Source organism: Eleutherodactylus coqui, chromosome 7 (genome assembly GCF_035609145.1).
Source record: "Eleutherodactylus coqui strain aEleCoq1 chromosome 7, aEleCoq1.hap1, whole genome shotgun sequence".
NCBI lineage: Eukaryota > Metazoa > Chordata > Amphibia > Anura > Eleutherodactylidae > Eleutherodactylus > Eleutherodactylus coqui.
In genome coordinates this window covers 67,449,969-67,471,287 of record NC_089843.1, presented here as the reverse complement: position 1 = coordinate 67,471,287, position 21,319 = coordinate 67,449,969, and the positions used below count along the sequence as shown (strand labels likewise).

At 44.0% G+C, this 21,319-nt stretch overlaps 2 protein-coding genes across 2 annotated transcripts in view; both read right to left on the bottom strand.

The window, feature by feature from the left end:
• LOC136572538 (uncharacterized) overlaps positions 1-21,319 on the bottom strand; it is a 249,188-nt gene that overhangs the window by 200,288 nt on the left and 27,581 nt on the right. The gene's annotated exons all lie outside the window — the stretch shown is intronic.
• The window catches only part of RELL1 (RELT like 1), a 55,426-nt gene continuing 35,385 nt past the window's right edge, over positions 1,279-21,319 (bottom strand). The window contains exons 4-8 of the mRNA XM_066573205.1: positions 17,075-17,147; positions 10,684-10,923; positions 9,269-9,407; positions 7,992-8,024; positions 1,279-4,341 (exon numbers count right to left, since the gene is read on the bottom strand). Of these exons, the coding sequence (XP_066429302.1) occupies positions 8,001-8,024; positions 9,269-9,407; positions 10,684-10,923; positions 17,075-17,147 (476 nt within the window). The 3' untranslated portion in view covers positions 1,279-4,341; positions 7,992-8,000. The remainder of the gene's footprint in view (positions 4,342-7,991; positions 8,025-9,268; positions 9,408-10,683; positions 10,924-17,074; positions 17,148-21,319) is intronic.

Below are 21,319 nucleotides of genomic sequence, written 5' to 3'. Positions count from 1 at the left end.
TTTTTTTCCATTAGTACTACATACTTTTCCAGCCTTTTGTTACACCAGTCCCAACTGGGTTTTTTTTCAAATGTGCTGCTGCCATCAAATTCTACATGAATTAAAATTAAGTGGAAAATGTCCCACTTTCACCTTCTGATGAGTGTTCTATTATGAAAAAAATGTGGTTAAGTGAGATTCCAAATGATTGCATTTTTTTCCCATTTTACATAGCGTTTCAACCTGTTTGGAATTGGGGCTGTATTTTAGCAAACATCTGCAACAGAGGCTCTTGATTAAACTTCCGATGCTGATGTTAAAAAGCCTTTAGTCTATCTCAGTAGTTCTCCAAAGAAACTTTCATTTGTGTGGAATATTTCTACAAGACCTTAATCTGCCTCTGCAAATTCCTGCTCCATAATTCACACATATACCTGGAGATTTGGGTGCACAATTTTCTGCATCTTTCGGTGCAACAAATACTTCTACTAATCAAAGCTGCACCTGCTTTAACCCCCCCATTCTCAAAACACCCCATGGTGTGATGTTTTTACTGGTTACGTCCAATAGCAGTAGTTCTTTTCCAGGTCAAGGATGTGATCCACTATCTTAATGTAGTGGATTTCTTTCTCACCCCACCACAGTGAGCTGATTGCACCAGGCGAGCATGTGCAGGGCAACACCACACAGGAGAGCCTCGGCATCATTAGGCACTGTTCCTCGTTACAGCTGAATGCTTCTGGGAGATGTAGTTCTCAGTCTAAAACCGCGGTCACACAAGGTGCCTTGTAGGACCGTCCAGTAAATGGTTAGGAAGAAAGAAGCAATATTAGAACTAGAGTCGAAATACGGAGGACTACATCCAGAATGGTGATTTGGGCATGTAAGGCTCCCTTTTCTACTGTTGGGGTGTAGTTACACAGGTGATTTTTCCATGCAAGTTTTGTGTGTTACAAGACGCCCAGAACTCGCCTAGAAATATAACCCATTGTCTTCACATGCGATTTTTCTGCCGCAGCATGTTCTCGTTTTCTGCGATTCAAAAGAAAGAAAACTCACCCGCTATTTCCTATGGAGAGTTAAACATTGCATTGCACTCACATGCGATCCAATGTAGGTGTTGATTTGGTGGCTGCGGGTCAGCTCCCAATTTTCCGCTTAGGCACAAGGCTGATCAAAATATGCAAATGAGAACAGAACCTCCCCTTGCACGTTTTGTTTCCTATTTTACGTATCCCCTAAAAAGCCAATGCAAACCATGACCAAATGCAGCAGCTGAACATGACACTACACCAAGGGTTCCCAGAGACACATTTATTACAATTGTCAACAGCACATAAAACCATAAAGCTTTTTCTCGCACTAATGCTCTTTTTGGTGCATGTAAAAATATTGCGATATAAAATTGCATAGAAAGTAACCACCAAGGACCCCCGGCTCCGCAGTGCGCCTGCACGCACACCACACTGCTCACATTTCGTCAGGCCTTGTTCACAGACATTTGGGCAAAAGGAGATTCTGGTGTAGTGAGGAACAAGAAATGCAACACTCATCCCCCACAAGCACCACTCTGGGCCGTCGTTCCACTTAGGGCTTATTCTCACTGGCGTATGCAGTTCTGGTCCATGAAATATGCAGCGTTTTCACAGATCACAATTGTGCGTATTCACAGTGTATTTGGAGCTTTTTGCGGTTTGTTTTTGCACATTTATTCACTGTGTTTTTCACATGAGCAAAAACAATTCGAGGCGGCCCCATAGATTTCTTCTGCCTTCATCTATAAATATGCAGTAAATACACATTATTGTATATTCACTGAGCGTTTACGCAACTTTAATTGGCAATTTCAGTTTGCAATACAGACCAAAGCAGGACTTGCGATTTTTTTTCACGCACGAAAAAAAACATTTGCATTGGACTCCTCGGATAGCATTTTGCACATCAATAAGAATTAAGCTGTCCATATTATGCACATTATAAACAGATGCGTAATGCAGAGCGCAAATACACCCATGTGAATGAGCTCTTCGAAACGGCCATTTGAAAGCAACCATAATACTGGTGTGGCCCTCTGTGAAATGGGGTTTGATACCGCTGACTTCATGGTGAATTGTAGTTGCTATTTACTTGAGGCTGACCTCTAGATAAAAGAAAAAAAAGCCTTGGGCTTTCGAATAAAGGGGGCTTAAAGGGAATCTTTCAATTCCTACAGCACCATAAACTACATTATGGTGCTGTTAGGGGAGGTGACGGAGTCGGGTGATGCATTTTTTTTTTTTAAACTCACCCGCTCCCCAATTCCTGCTGTGTTCACCGCTGAAGACCATACGGAAATCTGACTCTTGAGATTGCTGTGCATGCAATCTCCCATACAAGTCTATGTGAGAGTGCACTCACGGCAATTTGCAAAATCAGATTTTTAAAATGGGGCACCGTGGGAAACAGGGAGCGGGCGAGTATAAAATACCACCTCGCCCGACTCCCTGTCACGTCCCCTAATAGCACCATAACCTAGTTTATGGTGCTACAGGGAGGCGACAGGTTCCCTTTAAGGGGGTATCTCCAAAAAATTATTTATCACCTATGCACGGGATAGGTGATAAATTGTAGGTCTGCTTGGTCTCAAAGGGATCATGAGAATGGCACTGCCCGAATTCTCCTCCAGGAATTGATGGAAGGGACATGGATATAAAACAGATTTACAATGTCTTTTCTGGTGCCTTAAACTGCATAAAGTAAGTGAATGTAAAATTAGCCAATGTTTTCAAGTGTCATGTTAATTTTTTTAATACAGGTTTCGAAGGTTTTTCCTTTTTTTAAAAAAATATGGTTTCCTGGCATTTCTCAGTCCTAAAAAGAGGCCTGTAGGAAAAAGGCCTGGAAAAAAAAAAAAAAGAAGTCATCCAGTGCATACCGCGTTTTGAAAAAAGTGAATGCTGCTGACCGCAGAAACGACACACACACACACACACACACACACACACACACACACTTTGGGGAACATCTACTAATACAGCCTAAAAGCTAGACAGTGCAAACTGAGACACAATCTTAGATTTACCATCCACCTGTGGTGAATTTTATCACATTTAAGACTGCCCAGCTTATGTTTATACCATCTATTAGTTGGCTTCGTTTACACCAAAAATTGTGCCAAAATGTCACAATTTTTGGTACAAATTAGGACAATCCCCTTTTTCAGTCCAGTCGGGAAAAAACCGTCTGAAAGATTCTAAACGTAGAACGAAGCACAGAAGACAGTTTTCTGGTGCAATTTGTGCTAGACAACTGCTACATTTTGGTTAACTGGCGCTTTATAGTCAGTGCGTTTTTAATATTTTACGACAGACTTTAAAGTAACATCAGGCCGCAGCAGTAGAAATGTTGGGATGACTTCAACTTGTTTTAGAGGACTATAGTATGCCAACAATATTGGTGAAGTTCCAACTCCCAGTAGCTCGCCAATTAGATAACTGAATGGGTACAGCCACAACCAAATGTACTGACAAGAAACGCTCCCTTCTGCGGCAGCTCCTACATTCAGCGGATCGGCAGGGGTGCCAGATGCTGAAGGATCTGCAGAAAAAGGCAATATGGCACATTCACAGCTGTAAAACCTATCACACATCTGTTGGCAGATGGTATTTGTATGCACCGGAGAAGTCTGTTCATCTTCCTCCACTTACTAGGCAGATCAAGGCGATTAGCCATCAACCTGAATGATCATTTGGTCAGCAGCATTTGTGATCCTGAAAATAAAGAACAGGGAGAGAAGTGGAGAAAACCACAAACCCCCCAAAAAACACCATCAAAAATACTTATTAACGTGAATGTATTTTGGTGCGATTCAACAGAAATCAGGTATAAATAGATTTTTTTTTACATATTTTTGTGCATCACCAAACCTTAATTACAAATAGTAACAATATGACATTATAAAAAGTCCCTGACACCGAATAGCAGCTTCTCCGGGTTAGTGAAATAGAGTATTACACAGCACTCATTTCACATTGAGAATCCTGTTCGTGGGATGGGAAGCGTGAACTATGCCCACTGTAAAAATATTGTATTAGACCAGAACATAAACAAGCGCTGGTTAGAATTACTTTATGTACATGTAGTATCGTACTAATATACAACTGTTATATACACACACACCGTAAAAACTGCTTCCTCTACAAAAGCATCCTGCTATAAAATTACTAAATTCTTTGTTTTTCTGTTACTTTGGTATTTGTAAAAGAGAAGACTGACGCGTTCTGAACACAGGTCGTGCATCCGGACACCTCCGCTGGAATATACTGTCTAAAACCTGCACTTTGCTGTCTTCTCAGATGAAGCGAGTGACAACGCCAACACAAACTGCAAAAAAAGAAAGAAAAAAACGTGGTTTTAGCCAACGCACAGCTCGAGCCATTTCCATACTCACAATAACATTTAGTGCTACATTCACATTACAGGTCATGGGAGAGCAGCAATATTATTTGCTCTGTCGATAAAGCATCACAAGCTGCAAGACTTATGAGAAATTTGCAGTTTTAAGCTACATTTACACAGGTGAGCGTGATATCGGGCCAAGAAACTCAGCCCGATATTGTGCTTACCGACGTGCATTTTTCACGCCGACGCGAGGAGTTTCATTCAAAAATGCCTTGCATCACTTCTGTGAAATTGTGATCCTCAGAGGATAGTATTTGCCATTGATTTGCATTGCACGGCATGAGAGTGCCATACTATGTCTTTAAAGGTCCCATAGAAAACAATGGGCGATGCGTCCCCATGGAACGCACAAAGATAGAACACGTTCATGTGAATAAGCCTATTTAAAAGAATGGATTTCATATTCCTGCGAGATTCTCGCTAGTGTGAATAAGCCCTTAGGAGAATGCAGTTTGGGGCTCTGTGTTGTCATATTAACATGCTGTATGTAAACGGTTATGCCGGATAGCAGGTATGTGTGAAACGGCCAGACTACTAGGGCTTATGGGACCATTTAGATTAACCAACGCAGACAAAAAGCATGTCAATTCATTTCACAGACGGATGAGCTTTGATCTATTGCTGGCACAAGATGAAGATGTAGAAGGAAATCAAACTCCAGTGATGAGACTGTAAAGGAGTACGGAGAGCAGCAACAGATGCAAATGTAGGAATAGTCTAGTTAGAAATCTATCAAGTTATTACAGAATTCGGGAGGCATTTTAGATTTTATTCCCCATTTCCCTATCCAAGTTTATAAAGTTCTGATATTGCAGTCCTGACTATTCAGCCCTCACAATAGCACTCTGTCATCCTTCAGTTTGTGCTGTGTACACCGCAGACAGGATCACAATGAACGTTAGCACCTAATTATGAACACCACAGGATCCATCATTCACAATAGGTCATTTATATGGCTCCCTCATCTCTGCAGTGACCTTTCCACATATCACAGAGCATGCCTACAACACGCTCCCTGTGGAAGTTTATAGATCACTCCTGACAGTCTCCCTTTGTCCCGATTTCCATTGTAAAGCAAATCTCAGGAACTGCCATTGCAGTAGCTGAGGGGCGAGGTGGTTGCTCACATTGTTATTTAAAAGGAAGTACAATCAAAGAAGAAAAGAAAAAAAAATTAGCATTTTGGTCCAAATGCCGACTGTGCATGGGGACTCTAGAAGAGAACACAGATCGCCTTTAGCTTTGGAATATAAATATATATTTATGCAAATTTTTTTCTTGTGAAGTGCTTTTATTCTTTGATTGTACTTTGTATAACAATAGAATATATATTAACCCTTTCCAATCCAATGTCGGGCCTGCCCCGACATCATAATTTCCCTCCACAGCTCCGATGTCGGGGAAGGCCCGACACTGCAGTGCAGGAGTGGATCTGCACCCGATCGTCAGACACATCGGGTGCAGATACACTCCTGCGCACTGGTCCTCATTGAGGACCCCCGAGGAGAAGGCAGAAAGGGTTTTTAACCCTTTCTGCCTTCTCCTTTACACATTACATAGCGCTCAATTAGCGCTTTGCAATGCATAGAGATTCCGGCCGGCGATCATGTGACCGCCGGTGTTACCTGACCCCCAGCGGTCACATGAACGCCGAGCCGGGAGCCGGCACTGTGGGGGAACCTGCTTACCTGTCCGGTGTCTTCCGCATTCTCCCTTCTGTCTCCCGGATCGGCGATCATGTGACCGCTGTATGCCACCTGACCCCAGCGGTCACATGATCGCCGAGCCGGGAGGCAGAAGGAGAATGTGGAAGACGCCGGACAGGTAAGCAAGATCCCCCACGGTGCAGTGAGCACCTGCACCCTCCTGAACTCTGTCAGTTCAGGAGGGTGCAGGGAAATGTATTTTTTCTCACCCATTCTCCCCAGCTGCAATTTATTTGGAGCTGGGGAGAATGGGTGAGAAAAAATAAATGGATTGGAAAGGGTTAAAACACACACAAAACTAGATCTGTGTTTTTTTGCTTTTTTAAATCAGTTTGCAAAATGGCCACACTAGCTTCTCTGACTACTTGATGCACACTGTGCATTAGTAATGTTTCATTAGTCTAAGACACCACACACACTGCTTTGATTGGCCAGGGCAGCCCATGTGAGCAGTGCTGACCAGTCAGATCAGTATGAAGTGTCTTAGGCTACTGCTGCATACTAATGTACACTGTGCATCAGGTAGTCAGAGAAGCGGTTCAGCTATCTTTGTTTGCCCAGGCGGTCACCTTAATTAATTACACTTTATACAACTATGGAGCAGCCATCTTGTTCAAGTTGCAGTGAATAGCAAATCAGAGATACACTTTACGAAAGAGACTAGTAATTATTAAGAAATTATATAGTACCAGTGTTTTTTGGTGGTGCAATGCGCCACACAGCTCTGCTACATGGACTTCATGCACACATCATTGCTACATGTACATTACATATAGCTCTGCTACATACATTCTTCATACAACAGCAGCATCCTGCACACACTGATCACCCCCTGGTCATATGACCCCAGACTCCTCCCACACATGACTGATCACATGACGACATAATCACAATCCCTGTAAGAACACAACTGCTGTAGGTGTTCGTTAGTATTCCATCCCCTACAATCCGCCGTGGCCTCAATTGCTATGGATTACTAACAAACACCAACCTGGACAGCAGCTGTATGCTTAAAGGACCTGTGATGAGGTCAGTGTCATATGATCAGGGGTAGAGCATGTAACTCACTCACGTACAGACAGGTCGTCGTTAGTATTTTGATAAGGTACTTCTGTTGGAGACTATTGGGGGCATGCTTGGTGACATGTGCCGAAGATATTTTGCAGGTATGGGGAAGAGGTGAGCCATGACCATCTCCTATTAGGAAAGGTGTTACCTATATATAGGTGTTACTTGAGGATAATGAGATGTCTGCTTAAAAGTGCTGTCTAGAGACTAGGAAGTGTCAGACTGTTATTAGACTTAGTGGTCACAGTGAAACGGCAGGCTTTCAATTTTGTTTTTAATATAGATCTTCACATCGTAAAGCTACCCTACACAAATGCATCATGAAAGGTTTTTAAAAGGTTTTTAAAGATAAAAATGTGATTTAAATAACCAGTCATTTGATAACACATTCCCTTTTAAATGGGTTGTCCAGTTACTGAACAACGTGACCCCTGTGCTAAAATAAGAGCAATACTCACCCGTTTCCTGCCACAATCCAGCGCTGCTGCCCCGCCATTTGTGACAGAGGAGGTCATCGGACGTCAGGTGACCGCCCGTTTTCCTGGCACGATTCCAGGAGTTAGGGGACGTAATGAGGCATCTTATTTTAGCACAGGTGGTACTGAAGGGGGCATCTTGTCCAGTAACTGGACAGCCCCTTTAAAGCATAATTACTGTATGTCCGTATAAGATAATGAATACCTTTAGACGTAAGGAGAACACATGAGAGCTACACATCATGATAAACCAGGTAAGTGGAATTTACAGAACACCAAAGCTTAAAGGCACCTGAAAACTGTACCAGAAAGCATTACGTACCTTCACACTTCAGGTATCCACCGTGTTTTGAACCTGTAGAAGACAGAAATGTGTAGCATTAGGTCACTTCAGCACCAGACGTGAAACAAAACAGGAAATCAAAACTATACGGATTTTTAAGAAGTTGTCATTTCCTGCTCCGTAATCTCATCAACCTGCAAACTGATAATGAGCAGCACGTTGGCAATGAGGAAATAGGCAAAAAATGGTTTCTGCTGAAATAGCAGCCTGTATTCCAGTATCTCAGCATACAATATCTTATATACAGGAAATTCGTTTCTAGAGCATGTTAAGGCATATTCACCAATGAGCCGTTTTAGCTGCAGCTAGAGCAGTCTGTGATATTTATGAGCTACAGCTCATCCTGCCTTCTGCAACTAATTGACAGTTTCTCCCTATACTGTGCACAGGAAAAAAAAGCTGTCAACCAGTGCAGTCAGGACGGGGAAAGATACAGCTCATGAACATCAAGGACTACTCTGCACAGGACTGCTAGGACCTACGAACTCTGATTCAACTGCCGCTAATAAAATGATTTTATCAAAACTACTGCAAAATCTTCAGCAACTTACATATGAAAGGATTGGTCATCTGTGTCACTACTTTAGGCCCAATGTCCACATGCAGCTTTAATTTGCAAAACCTGCACGGGTGATACGCAAATCAAAGCCGCCCATAGGGATGCATTAGCATCCGCAAACGATTAAAAAGCATGCGGGTGCCAATTTCTTTTGGCGTGTAGACTGCACGCTGCGGAAGAAAACTTGCAGCATGCTCCATTATGGAAGTGCTTATATCCGTGACACAGCTGTCATTGTGGCTGTGCAACAGATCTGCGGGAAAGCAGAACATTAAAAAAAAGGCACTGTGTAAGCGTCCGGCATGTTGTAGGCATGTCCAGAAGCATCCACCGTGCTAAAGAAAGATCTGGCCGGCATAGATGAGAGCCGCGCTGGAGCCGGAGAGGTAAGAAAACCTTTTTTTCCTCCCATGGCTGCGGACACGCAGGGATTCAGCTGTGGAATCCGTATGCAAGTGGACATTGGGCCTTAAAGGTAATCCATCACCAGGTTCATGCTGCACAATCTGATGACAGCATAAAGTTCTCATAGTCTACAACTATTTAAAATGGTCTCACCGAAAATATAGACGACATACACAACTATATTCATTAACATTTATTCTAACTGAATCAGATCCAAGTAAAACCTATACTTGTGCTTTACAAGGTGCGAATTCACTTTAGCAGGGCACGTTGGCCGCCCAGGTTGCCCTACCTCTGTGCCGGTGCCACTTCGCTGCCTGGTGTCCACTTCGACTGGTGTAGCAGGTACTTCACTATTTGTTGCTTCTCTTCCATCAGATGTTAAGCGTTTTCTTTCTTTAGACTTTGGCTCTACCTTCGTAACTCTGAACCTGCCAATGCAATGAATAGAAACCATAGATTTGGGAGCAAAAACACACAGACAAAAGAAAATTAGGTCTCAATACATACATCTAGTGTTCATACACACAGGCTGGTCAGGTCAACACAAGGTACAAATTTGTTTACTTGGTGGCCAAATCAAAACGGTTATCGAAAATATACCTTGGCTATTAAGGCTGGGTTCTCGGCGGAAATCCCACGGTTTGGCCGCAGCGGAAAACCAAAAGATTTCTGCCTGGAGAACCGCTGCTGCAAAACCCGCCGCGGCTGTGAAGCGGCCTGGCCGCTCTCTCTTCCGCTGCCGCCGGCGCTCCCATAGAGGACAGCGCGGCCGCAGCGGAAAAAAAAAAAAAATACACATGCTGCGGTCGGCAAATCCGCGCCGCAGCGGCGGCTTCTGCCGGCTTAGCCGCAGCGGATTTGCCGTCCCGTGTGGACGAGATTTCTGAGAAATCTCGTCCACATGGCTGGCTAATCCCGGGATTAGCGGCCGCATGCGGATTTGCCACGGTGAAATTCCGCACGGAATTTCCGCGGCAAATCCGCCCCGTGTGAACCCAGCCTAAAGGTACTCTTAAGCAGGACGACTACTGGGCACATAAGTGCCAGACAGCTGTCCCAATGATTATAGCTCCTGTGCTTCACATAGGAGAGAATCATTCGCTATACGGAGGTGGAGTGGGCTGAAGATCGCTTCCGGTCACTCACCTCCATTCAGAATCAACAGGTAGCCTGTTCACAGATGAACGACTGCCTGTTTACAAACTGAATGACAAACAATAAGTGAATGAATTATCATTCTTCGTTCAGTCGCTGGCAGCGATTACACTGAACAATTATTGTTCAGTTTCACGCAATTCAGTGATCGTGCCGTGTAAAAGCGTCTTAAGATTGAACATTGCATATGGCCTAGATTTACTTTTGACATAGCAATTTGAAAACTGATTTTATTGATTTTTAAGATTTGGATCAGATTTTGAAATAGATTAAGCCTGCAAAAAAAAAAAAAATTTCCTATCATACTCTTTGGAGGATTTTATTAAGTAACTACAAATTAAACAAAGCTTCACCAACGCTCTCCACTGGATGGTGGATTCTACTTAGGGGTTTTATATGGTCATACGGATCCATAAACAGCAACCACCACCTAGTGGACGTTGGCAAGGAGTTTGAATGCCAGCACTCCTTGCACTTTACTCTATTCTACAGTGTACATAACGACCTTTTGTGGAACGACCCATAGATGAAGCAACTGATCATGATTACCTTCCCACAGAAAGGACCGTGACGGCTCCTTGTCTGGACTTCTTTGGTTCTTTTTGTTTCGGAGGAGACTTCATAAAATTCCAGCGTTTGTTGGTGCATCGACTGCAGACGTTTTTGTCAGCCACTCCCCCAATAGTGTGAAAATGATTCCCACGACAAGAATGCTTAGATGGGGTTTCACCTGGAGAGGATGGACTGAGTGGAGACGAAGGAGTCAAAGGAGTGGTTGGTGTGATTGGGCTAGAAGAAAATGAAATGAGAGGAATTAGAGAAATGGTGAAATGCCCAAGAGAATACAGTATATCAATGATCTGGGCTTTTAGGTTTATTTTTGCTACTTGTTACTTAGAACAGTGTGGAATACAGGAAGACAGGGATTACATATTAAGGGAAGTAATACCAGTAGAATAGGCACTGATGGGACATGGAGGCCAGAAGCAACGCGTATGTGGCGCATTTAAAGGGGATGTCCGGTTAAATATTAAGTTTTTAAAAGTTCAGAACTTCTGGCATCCAAAATGAGTGCTGAAGCCAGGAGACGGTGCGGTGATGCTGCGGCCTCCTGAGGTCCGCTGTCTGAGACTGGGTGCATTGCAAGACTGTAGCGCTGGACTAGTGAAGCTGTGAAGGGCAAGTACCCATTTGTTCTATTGTTTTAACTGACTTTGCACAGATTTTAAGACCTTGATTTGTAACCGAACAAGCCCTTTAAAGTATTGAACCTACATCTGTATATAGGGAAACTGCAAGTAATAAACCGGTATAACTGCATTACCAGAATTCTTCCTTAACTGGAAGCATAAACAATTCAAGAGATGAAATAACAGAATTTGAATTCTTTTGTAGTTCCCTGATGTAGACGTGTACAAAAAGGACAAACCTAGACTTCAGCACAGATAAGAAGTCACCAGCTGGACCAATACAAATCAGAGGAAGTTACTGTACATGGGCGGTATATATGAGAGGTTTAGTATCAATCATGTGCAGCACATGGGTAGACCAAGACCTTTCTAACTCTTAGGCCTCCTGCAGACAGGCGGGAATACCGCGGCGGGATTCCCCACAGAATTTCCACCTGTACACGCCCGCATAGGATTGCATTACAATACGCAATCCTATGCAGACGGCTGCAGTTTGGCTGCGCGAAAGCACGCGCAGAAAACAAACCCTGGCATGCTCTATTTCTGTGAGCCCCGCACAGAAACGTCACTCCCCGGCCGCCGGCTCCGCTCTGTGCATGCGCCGGCACATGAAAGAGCTGGAGCGGGTGAGTTCCGCGCTGCTCTCTGCAAGTGCTTGGGTCGGGTCCCGCTCCGAGAATTCTCGCAGCCGGATCTGACCCGGCCGTCTGCAGACGGCCTTAGACTGCGTTCACACTGGGCGGATTTGCAGCGGAAATTTCGCCATGGCAAATCCACCTGCAGCCGCTAATCCAGGGTTTGGCCAGCCATGTGGGCGAGATTTCTCAGAAATCTCGTCCACACAGGATGGCACATCTGCCGCGTCAAAGCCGCCGCTGCGGCGCAGATCCGTTGGCCGCAGAATGTTCATTTTTTTCTTCTTCCGCTGCGGCCGCACTCTCCACTATGGGAGCGCCGGCCGCAGCGGAAGAGCCAGCGGCCAGGCAGTTTCAAAACCCACGGCAAACACACATCGCACTGCATGCAATAAGCACGAGTGCAAAGCGAGGTTTCCCACTGAAAACAATGGAACACTTGCGTATAGGATCACTACTTTACTGAAGTGGTGGGAGGAGATTTTGACATAAAAACGCCTTGCATCGCAGTGAAAACGCACACTGGCGAGCGTAATATCGGGCTGCGTTTCTTGACCTGATATTGCACTTGCTCGTGTGTAGGTAGCCTCAGGGTGACATTAAACGAGTGTATTTGCGAACGCTTTTGTGCGCAAAGCCTAGAGAGTAGAACCCACTGATGTCAAACGGCTCATTTTCCTAAGCGCGTTTTGAGCGCATATTTCGTGCACGTCCAAAAAACTAAACAAATTTTTAAATAAAGGCCTTCTCTCTTTTTGCAATCTATGGCAGGTCTGCAAATATGCAAGGGAAAGGGTGAAAATGTGCAAAATGCAGGAAAAGAACACAGCTGGACCTCAAGTCTTTAATAGCCATTCAATTCCATGGAAAGTGTGTGTCGCGCGCCAACTGGCCCTGCGTGCAAACATAACAGTAATATGCGCAGACGCGTGCAAAACCTTGTTGCTGGTCGAGCGTATTTGCTCAGGCACTCGTGTGTGTCTGCTCTTAAAGTAAATTATTGCAAAACTAAAGTCCACACTGAAATTTCTGGAACAATCTAACCCTTTTACACTATCCTGATCATGCAGAAAGCATTAGCTGAAAGAATCCATTCTAGATGTGAAATGACATAACAGTTTCTGCATTTCCAAAATAAATCCACTAGGGGGCAGAAGTGCCCTTTCATTTTCTGACTGCATTGAGCATTAGATGATAGGGACTAAGTGCAGTTATTGTGTGCAGCAATATACCCACACTGTACAGTACTTATGTGCGTCACAACGGGTCGGGACTACCCATGGCTACAAAGAGAACAAGGTAGGTATAAAATATCTATATGCCCCCTGCTTTTTACAGGAGGCATCACGGCTCTCCTTCCCATCACGACTTACCAAGTCTTCCAAAGGAGCAGCAAAGAAAAAACAAGCCAAGATTAAAAACATGGTCCAACAATAAATATTGTATGGCAAATCAGCATGCAGCGCTGCGTGGTTGTACCTTGGTTTTACAATACTGCTGCTATATACCACATATCAATATTGAGAATACGACTACATTAACATATGAAACGGGCCAAGAAATGGGAGTTAAAGGTGTTGTATAAATGATCGGTGATCAGCGTTTGATCGCTGGGGTACGGATCAGTTTGACCACCACCCGTCATGTAAACCGAAGTCCGCTGTGTGAATGAAGCAGTGGTCACACAAGGATTTAAAGGGCACCCGTCACCGCTTTTACAGCTATTAAACCCCCTTTACCGTTTGACAGCTGATAAAAATGGGCATTTACATAGTTATTTTGCTAACAATGGGAATTACGATTCGTGATCAGTCCGGTGGGCGTGTTGGACCGTCAGCGATGGGCTGTCCTGACCCTCTTGGGAGGCCTGTGTGCCTTCCCAAACACAACCATAGGTCATCGTCGGTAAAGTCTACATTTCGCGCATGCACTGCAAGCAATGTAACTGGCGCATGCGCAGTTCGTCTGTGTCTATTGTGTAGCTTCATGAAATCAGCTGTGCTTGCACGAGATTTAGACAGCGGTGGTGATGACGTGCACAGAGTGGTGCATGTTTGGGGAGGCACCAAGGCCTCCTGAGACAGTCAGGATAGCTCATTGCTAATGGTCCAGTACGCCCAACCAGATCGATCACCTATCATTTGCATGCATTGCGGGAACAATTAAACCTCTGATTTCACAGCTATGCTTAGACCTGCATGGTTAGCAAACCATGAAAATTCCCATTTTAATCACCTAGAACAATATAAAGTGTTTAATAGGTGTAAAAATGGTGACAGGTTCCCTTTAAAAAAAAATAAACAAACAAACACACAAGCGACAGTTGACATTACTGGTCCTTTTATTAGTTTTGGGAGAAGAAAGATTTACAATCACTATTCAGAGTGGCAGTGGAGCATCCAGCTATATAAAAAGGAGATAAAACAGCCCATTAACCTGTTGAATCCCCCATCCATCCAGCACCAGGACCCCAGTTTACATCACAGCAACAATGATTATGTAGGACACAGTAACACGTGAAGTAATATGTGCGCACACCCCAGATCTAAGGTAACTAAAGATCCTTTTAACAAAAAAAACAGTACAGCAAAAGAAAGTACTTAAAATCAAGTAAAGACGAGGAATCAATAGTGCTTCACTGTAATACCAGCCGGCAGTCAGGCTTTCACAGACCGAATATCATAATAGAAGACAAGTAATATAAAGGTGCTGAAGTGTCTACTCTTACAGATATATCCTCAATACTCTAGAAATGACAGGAGAAGAATTAGACGAGTCCTTCCAGATGGTACAGAGCACTTGCTTCGCTCCAGGATCTCTTTCACCTCCGGGGGCGCTGTGGAACACCACGTGACACACGTGCTCACATACGGTGGGAGTGTGGAAAAATTGCTCCCGTCTGGTTCGCCATCGATTCTCTCTACAATAAGGTTTGTCTCACTGATCCCCAACGGTCCCCAGAGATGGCCTTACGGTGGTTTCACACCTGTGCTGAGGGTTCCGCTTTCCTGCTCCATTCGGGGATGGCGTCATCTCAGGATGGAACCAATCAGCGCCAGACAGACCCCAATGATTATAATGGGGTCCATTCAGTTTCCGCTTAGCTGGTGCTTTTATACAGAAGAAAATGCACTGCATGCAACGCTTTTTCTTCCAGTATTCCGAGGCCGATCCTCTGACCGGAGGTTCCAACACAGATGTGAAACCACCCTTACTCTCCATCATACCCAGGTCAATCGCCTCCTTGAAGAAGGGGCTGTTACACTTTACTACAGGTAACCTGATTAGGCGGAGGATTGCCACTGCTGAGATATAACCAAACTCCTAGCTTAATGGAATGGTATTAGATCCTCAGATCTATTGCTCAGGAGGAGGATGGCTGTGACAATACTGTTCAAGGACTTTCTCCATTCTTATCTTCTTTTGTCTTATCTTTGTCTAGTATAAGTTTCTTCTGTGTTCTGTAGTTTTAGCTATATACAACCAGGTCAACAGATTAATACTGGAGAAATCCCCCCCACATCTCTGCCATCGAGGGCATCTTACCCAAGCATTAATCCCAGTTACATGCTGATATGTTACATTATTGCCGCTGGTATGTAGAGGGACCAACAGGCGCTATGGGCTTATCGTCATACCCCGAGCAGCAGCCAGATCTTTTATAGCAGCCGGCAGCCCTTTTAAAATAAATCTCCAAGAAAGTTGACACTTTTGCTAACGAGCTCTCGAGTTGATCAGCTGATTGACTACATTTGCAATTTTTTGCAGAACTAAAGCAGACTTATTTTTAATACTTGACAACCTCTGTATCCCCTTAAAGGGTTGGTCTCATTTTATAAAATAACATATCACCTGGATGCACCATGACTATCTGATCAGTGGGGGTGAATGTCTTTGGGAATCCTCTGATCCTGAGAATGAAGGTCGCTGCATCTCCTATGCTTTCCTTGCGATGCTACTGGCCATTCGGGTGTGTGGGAAACTGCAGATGGCTCCAATCCCTTAGGCCGCCTGCAGACGGGCGGAAATTCCAGGGCAGGATTTCCCGCGGAATTTCCATCCTTGGAAGTTGCCATAGAATTGCGTTAGCAAACGCAATCCTAGGCAGACGGCTGCGGTTTGTCTGCGCGAAATCTCGCACGGCAAACAAACCACGGCATGTTCTATTTCTCTGCGGGGCTCGCCGGCACATCAAACAGCCGGAGCCGCGGGTGTGGGCGAGTACGCACTCCTCTCTGCAGGCGCTCGGGTCGGGTCCCGCGGTGAGAATCCTCGCAGCCGGATCCGACCCGCCCGTCTGCAGGCGGCCTTACAGGTTATCATGGTCGATAACATCACTGAGGAGGTTCAGCGATGTTGTAACCTGGATTCTCCAGGATCATCAAATTAGATAAGCCATTGCTTTTAACCCTTTCCAATCCAATTATTTTTTCTCATCCGTTCTACCCAGCTCCAAATAAATTGGAGCAAGGGAGAATAGATGAGAAAAAAATACATTTTCCCTGCACCCTCCTGAACTAACAGAGTTCAGGAGGGTGCAGGTGCTCACTGCACCGTGGGGGGACTTGTTTACCTGTCCGGCGTCTTCCGCATTCTCCCTTCTGCCTCCCGGCTCGGCGATCATGTGACTGCTGGGGTCAGGTGGCACGCAGCAGTCACATGATCGCCAGGCCGGGAGGCAGAAGGGAGAATGCGGAAGACGCCGGACAGGTAAATAGGTCCGCCCAAGGTGCAGACTCCCGGCTTGGCGTTCATGTGACTGCTGGGGGTCACGTAACACCGGCGGTCACAAGATCGCCGGCCGCAATCTCTGTGCATTACATAGCGCTAATTGAGCGCTACGTAATGTGTAATATTAGCTTTCTCCACTCTGTCATACCGCACTCTGTAATAGCTTAGGGGAAAGGCAGTGAATGCACACTCATAACAGGGGAGGAGTCAGTCAGTTTACTGTTACAGAATTTGGTAAGATTTCTGTTCTCTAGTCTGCAGTGCCTTGGAAAACAATACAAGCATGGCAATCAGATGTTCAATGAAAACAGATTACAAAAAGCCTTCATTTAAAAAAGCACATTGATTAAAAAAAAAAGCAAAATCTTTTAAATACAACCTTACCTCTCTGGATCAAACATGCTGTTATCTCCCACCCCGGAAGTGTCTACCATGGCTTTGAGGACATCAGCATTTGCTGCAGAGACAAATAAATTGATATTATAAGACAAATAGATAAATAAGAGCAAGTAATAAATTCAAAACGCACCCACCAGGGGTGTAAAACCTCTTCAGTCATCCATCATAATTAGTGCTGAGCGACCCAAACCAATAGAACTACGTTTTGGGTTGAACTCTGCTTAAAGCTTGGTTCGGATTCCTGTCAAACTGAACTTTTAGCAAAGCTCCACTGGTTCAGTTCGCTCCTCACTAGTCTTGAACACTTGTGTATAACACTGTCTAAGGGCTTATTCAGATGACCGTATAGCCACTGCGTTTTCACACTGAGCCGATATACGGTATCCTTGTCTGCAGGCGGGGGGGGGGGGGGGGGGGGGGGAGAGGATGGAAGAGCCAGGAGCAGGTACTGAGCTCTCGCCCCTTCCCCGCCCCTATTTGCAATGGGAGGGGCGGAGCTAAGCATTGTTACATAGCTCCGCCCCCTCCACCCCTTCTTCTATTGTAAATAGTGGCAGCAAGGGGTGGAGAGGGGGCGGGAGCTCAGTTCCTGCTCCCGGCTCTTCCATCCTCCCCCCCCCCCCCCTTCCTGTAGACGAGGACACCGTATATCGGCTTGGCGTGAAAACCCAGCCGATATACGGTTGTCTGAATAAGCCTTCAGAGCTATAGGAGCCCTGTATACCACACCGATTCTACAGGGCTTTTAGACCACGTTTTTTACTACTTTTAGGGTTATTGTGAGCTTCCAGGTTCAGTTGAAACTAGTTGGGACTGAACCAAACTTTTTGCAAAAGTTCAGGAAACAAGCCGAACATTTCAAAAGTTCACTCATCACTAATTATGATATAGCTCTGACGAAACTAGGCCACCTCAACAAATGTATACACCCATACACAAACGTATACACCTGAATGTACATAGATCAACGTTTCCCAACTCCAGTCCTCGGGGCACCCCACCAGCAAGTCATGTCTTGAGGATATCCTATAGTAAGAACACCTGTAGCAATGTCTGAGGCACCGACAATAATTACATCACCTGTGCAATACTGAGGAAATCCAGAGAACAGGACCTGCTGGGGATCCATGAGGACTGGAGTTGGGAAACACTGACAGATTATTGACTCCTTCCTGAGCACATAAATTCCCTAACACGTTTACACTGAAGCAGACCGAAGTCACCCAAGTGCCAGCATAAATAATTACGGGCGAGGTCAGTGCACAGATGTCTGCAGGGAATATGACACATGTGGCTTCTATGTTCCTTTATAAGACCCACACAAAGGGAGCGGCTCCAACAACAGATATTAGGGAGTTGCTATAAATACAATTACTAGAGGAAAAGTTCACCGCAAAAGGTGGGGCCAAAGGCCAAAAAAAAAAAAAAAAAACTGTAGTAAAGCAGCATATTCCCTGCCCATTCTCCGTCCAATTCTACAGCAGAAAATTAACAAAAACCCTCGATCCAGTCAGGTGTATAAGTAGACGCTATCAGCAACTATATTCCCAGCGAATGACAATGACGACTTTTTACAACAGTATGGAGATACAAGTACAGGTTCAATACAACGGCTTCTGCAGTCAAGTTGGGGGCCAGATGAAGAAATAAGCTTTGCACCTTCATTCTCCTGAGGGACCTGACATAAAGCACAGACACTCCGGCAGTACGCTGGGCGGTACAATGGTCAAAGTGATGCAAGACCAGCTAGGAGACCAAAAAGTATCATGCTTCTACCTGGTCTTCCACTGTATACAAACTGCTGACTGTAGACTAGAGGCCTGGGCATTGTTATGTAAAGGATCAAGTACCAGCGTCTGTGCTGCCCTCTGCTGGAGGCTCATTTAATCAAAAATTGATTTATATAACTGTTTATTTTCTATGTTCAATATATACACATTTCTAATTTTCAATGTCACAATCTATAGATTAAAAAAAAATAAAAATCCCCAAATCCTGCAGTTTTCACACTGACCGCTAAGCCTAACCGTCTGACACTTCCAGTTCTGCAGCTCTCATCATCTCAAGATCATCACAGACAGAATTACAATGAAAGGTGACACCTATATACAGATAACACAAGATCACCCCCTCCCAGCACAGTAACATTTGTACAGGTCACAGAACATGCCTGGAATATTCTCCCATAGAAGTCAACGAGTCAGCTCCTGTCCATCTTGTGAACAGACAATTAAGCTGCTATATAAAGGCCTCTTTCTAAATACTGCCATAAACCTCTCTCTGATGCAAAGGTAATACGGCCAACGCCATAGTTGTCTACAGACAATAGAATTTAAAAAAAAAAAAAAAAAAAAAAAGTTAGAAAAATAAATAAAAATCTACAACAGCAGAAAAAAAAGGAAATAAGTAGTTTCACGGTCTAGTTTTCATTAGTAAAAAATATGGAATTTATTCCCTTTAACCCTTTCTAATCCACAGTCTGACCTCTTAAGACATTATGATTTAAGGCTGTACAGCTCCGATGTTGGAAGACGTCCGTCGGGGTTTACTGTATATTGCCAGCCTCTCTGCTGTCGGAGCCTATCCAACGTTTAGCCAGCAGAGAGCGCTGTTGTATAACGGCAGAAAAAGAGTAAGCCCCCTAGGAAAACCAGGATACAAATTGGATTGGAAAGGGTTAAGAATATTTTTAGACTGGCAGAAAGTTTACACCAAGCTGGATAAGAGGCATGTGGGTGAGGAATCTGGAGAACGTAAGCCGCTGAAAGGAGCAGCTTATATTCACTCCATTCTCCTCACACTAGAATAAAACACAAGCTCTAACACCAAAGAAAGGCTACATTGAGATAGCCTTAATGATCTATAGGGCCTTAATGGGTTTATACTGTTATGGCCCACATCCTTTTTTTCCAGCAGAAATTGAGGGGTATTTACTATAGTTTAAGTCTATTTTAACCCCTTAGTGACCAAGCCTGTTTGCGCCTTAATGACCAGACAAATTTAGCAAATCTGACATGTGTCACTTTAACATGGAAAAACACCAGAAAGGTTTTACATATCCAAGCAATTCTGACTTTGTTTTTTCACCACATTTGTACTTCATTTAGAAGGGAAAAAAAACGAAAGAATTTGTGTTTATTTATTAAAAGTGTCATTTTTTTCACATTTCCAACTGCAATATCTCAAATATGTGCAAACATAATATAGAAATTTTTGCTAAGATACATATTTCCATCCGTTTATTTTGGGCGCACATTGGAAAAACTTTCGTTTTTTTTTTAACCATTTAGGAGACTTACAAGTTTAACGTTACTTTTCTTTTCAGCATTTTGAGGAACACTGTTTTCCTACACCAAGCTAAGATTGGAAAGGCTCATAGGTTCAAAATGATAGATACCCCAAGTCACCCCATTTTAAAAACTACCCCCTAACGTACTCACTGAGGGGTGTCATGAGTATTTTATCCTCACAGTTTTTTTTCAGGAGTCAATGCAATTTAGAAGAGAAAAACTAAAATTTCATATTTTTGCAAATATGTCATTTTAAAGACAGGACTTTTTTCTATAGTACACATGAAAATGAGGATTTGCACCCCAGAATGGATAAGCCTGTTTGTCCCGTGCTCCGAAACATACCCATTGTGGCCCTAGTATTACATCTGTATGCACAATGGGGCCCAAAATGAAAGGAGCAACCGATGGCTTTCGGAACAGAAATTTTGCTTGAAGGAGATTTAGGCCCTATTGCACACTTGTAGAGCCATTGAGTGACCAAAACGATGGAGAACCCCAAGAAGTGACCCCATTTTGAAAAGTAGACTCCTTAACAAATTTATCTAGGGGTACAATGACTTTTTTGACTTCACAGTTTTTAAATGAATCTAAGGCAAGCCGAAGGAAAAAAATTACAATTTTCATTTTTTTGGTAATTCTGTCATTTTAAAAGGTTTTTTTTTGTACAGCATATATATGAATGAAGACTTGCACCCCAAAATGGGATACCCCTGTTTGTCCTGTGCTCAGAAACATACCCATTGTGGCCATAATCATATGTCTGGATGCACAACGGGGCCCAAAATGAAAGGAGCAACCGTTGGCTTTCGGAACAGAAATGTTGCTTGAAGGAGATTTAGGCCCTATTGCACACTTGTAGAGCTCTTGAGTGACCAAAACAATGGAGAACCCCCACAAATGACCCCTTAACGAATTTATCTAGTGGTACGATGACTTT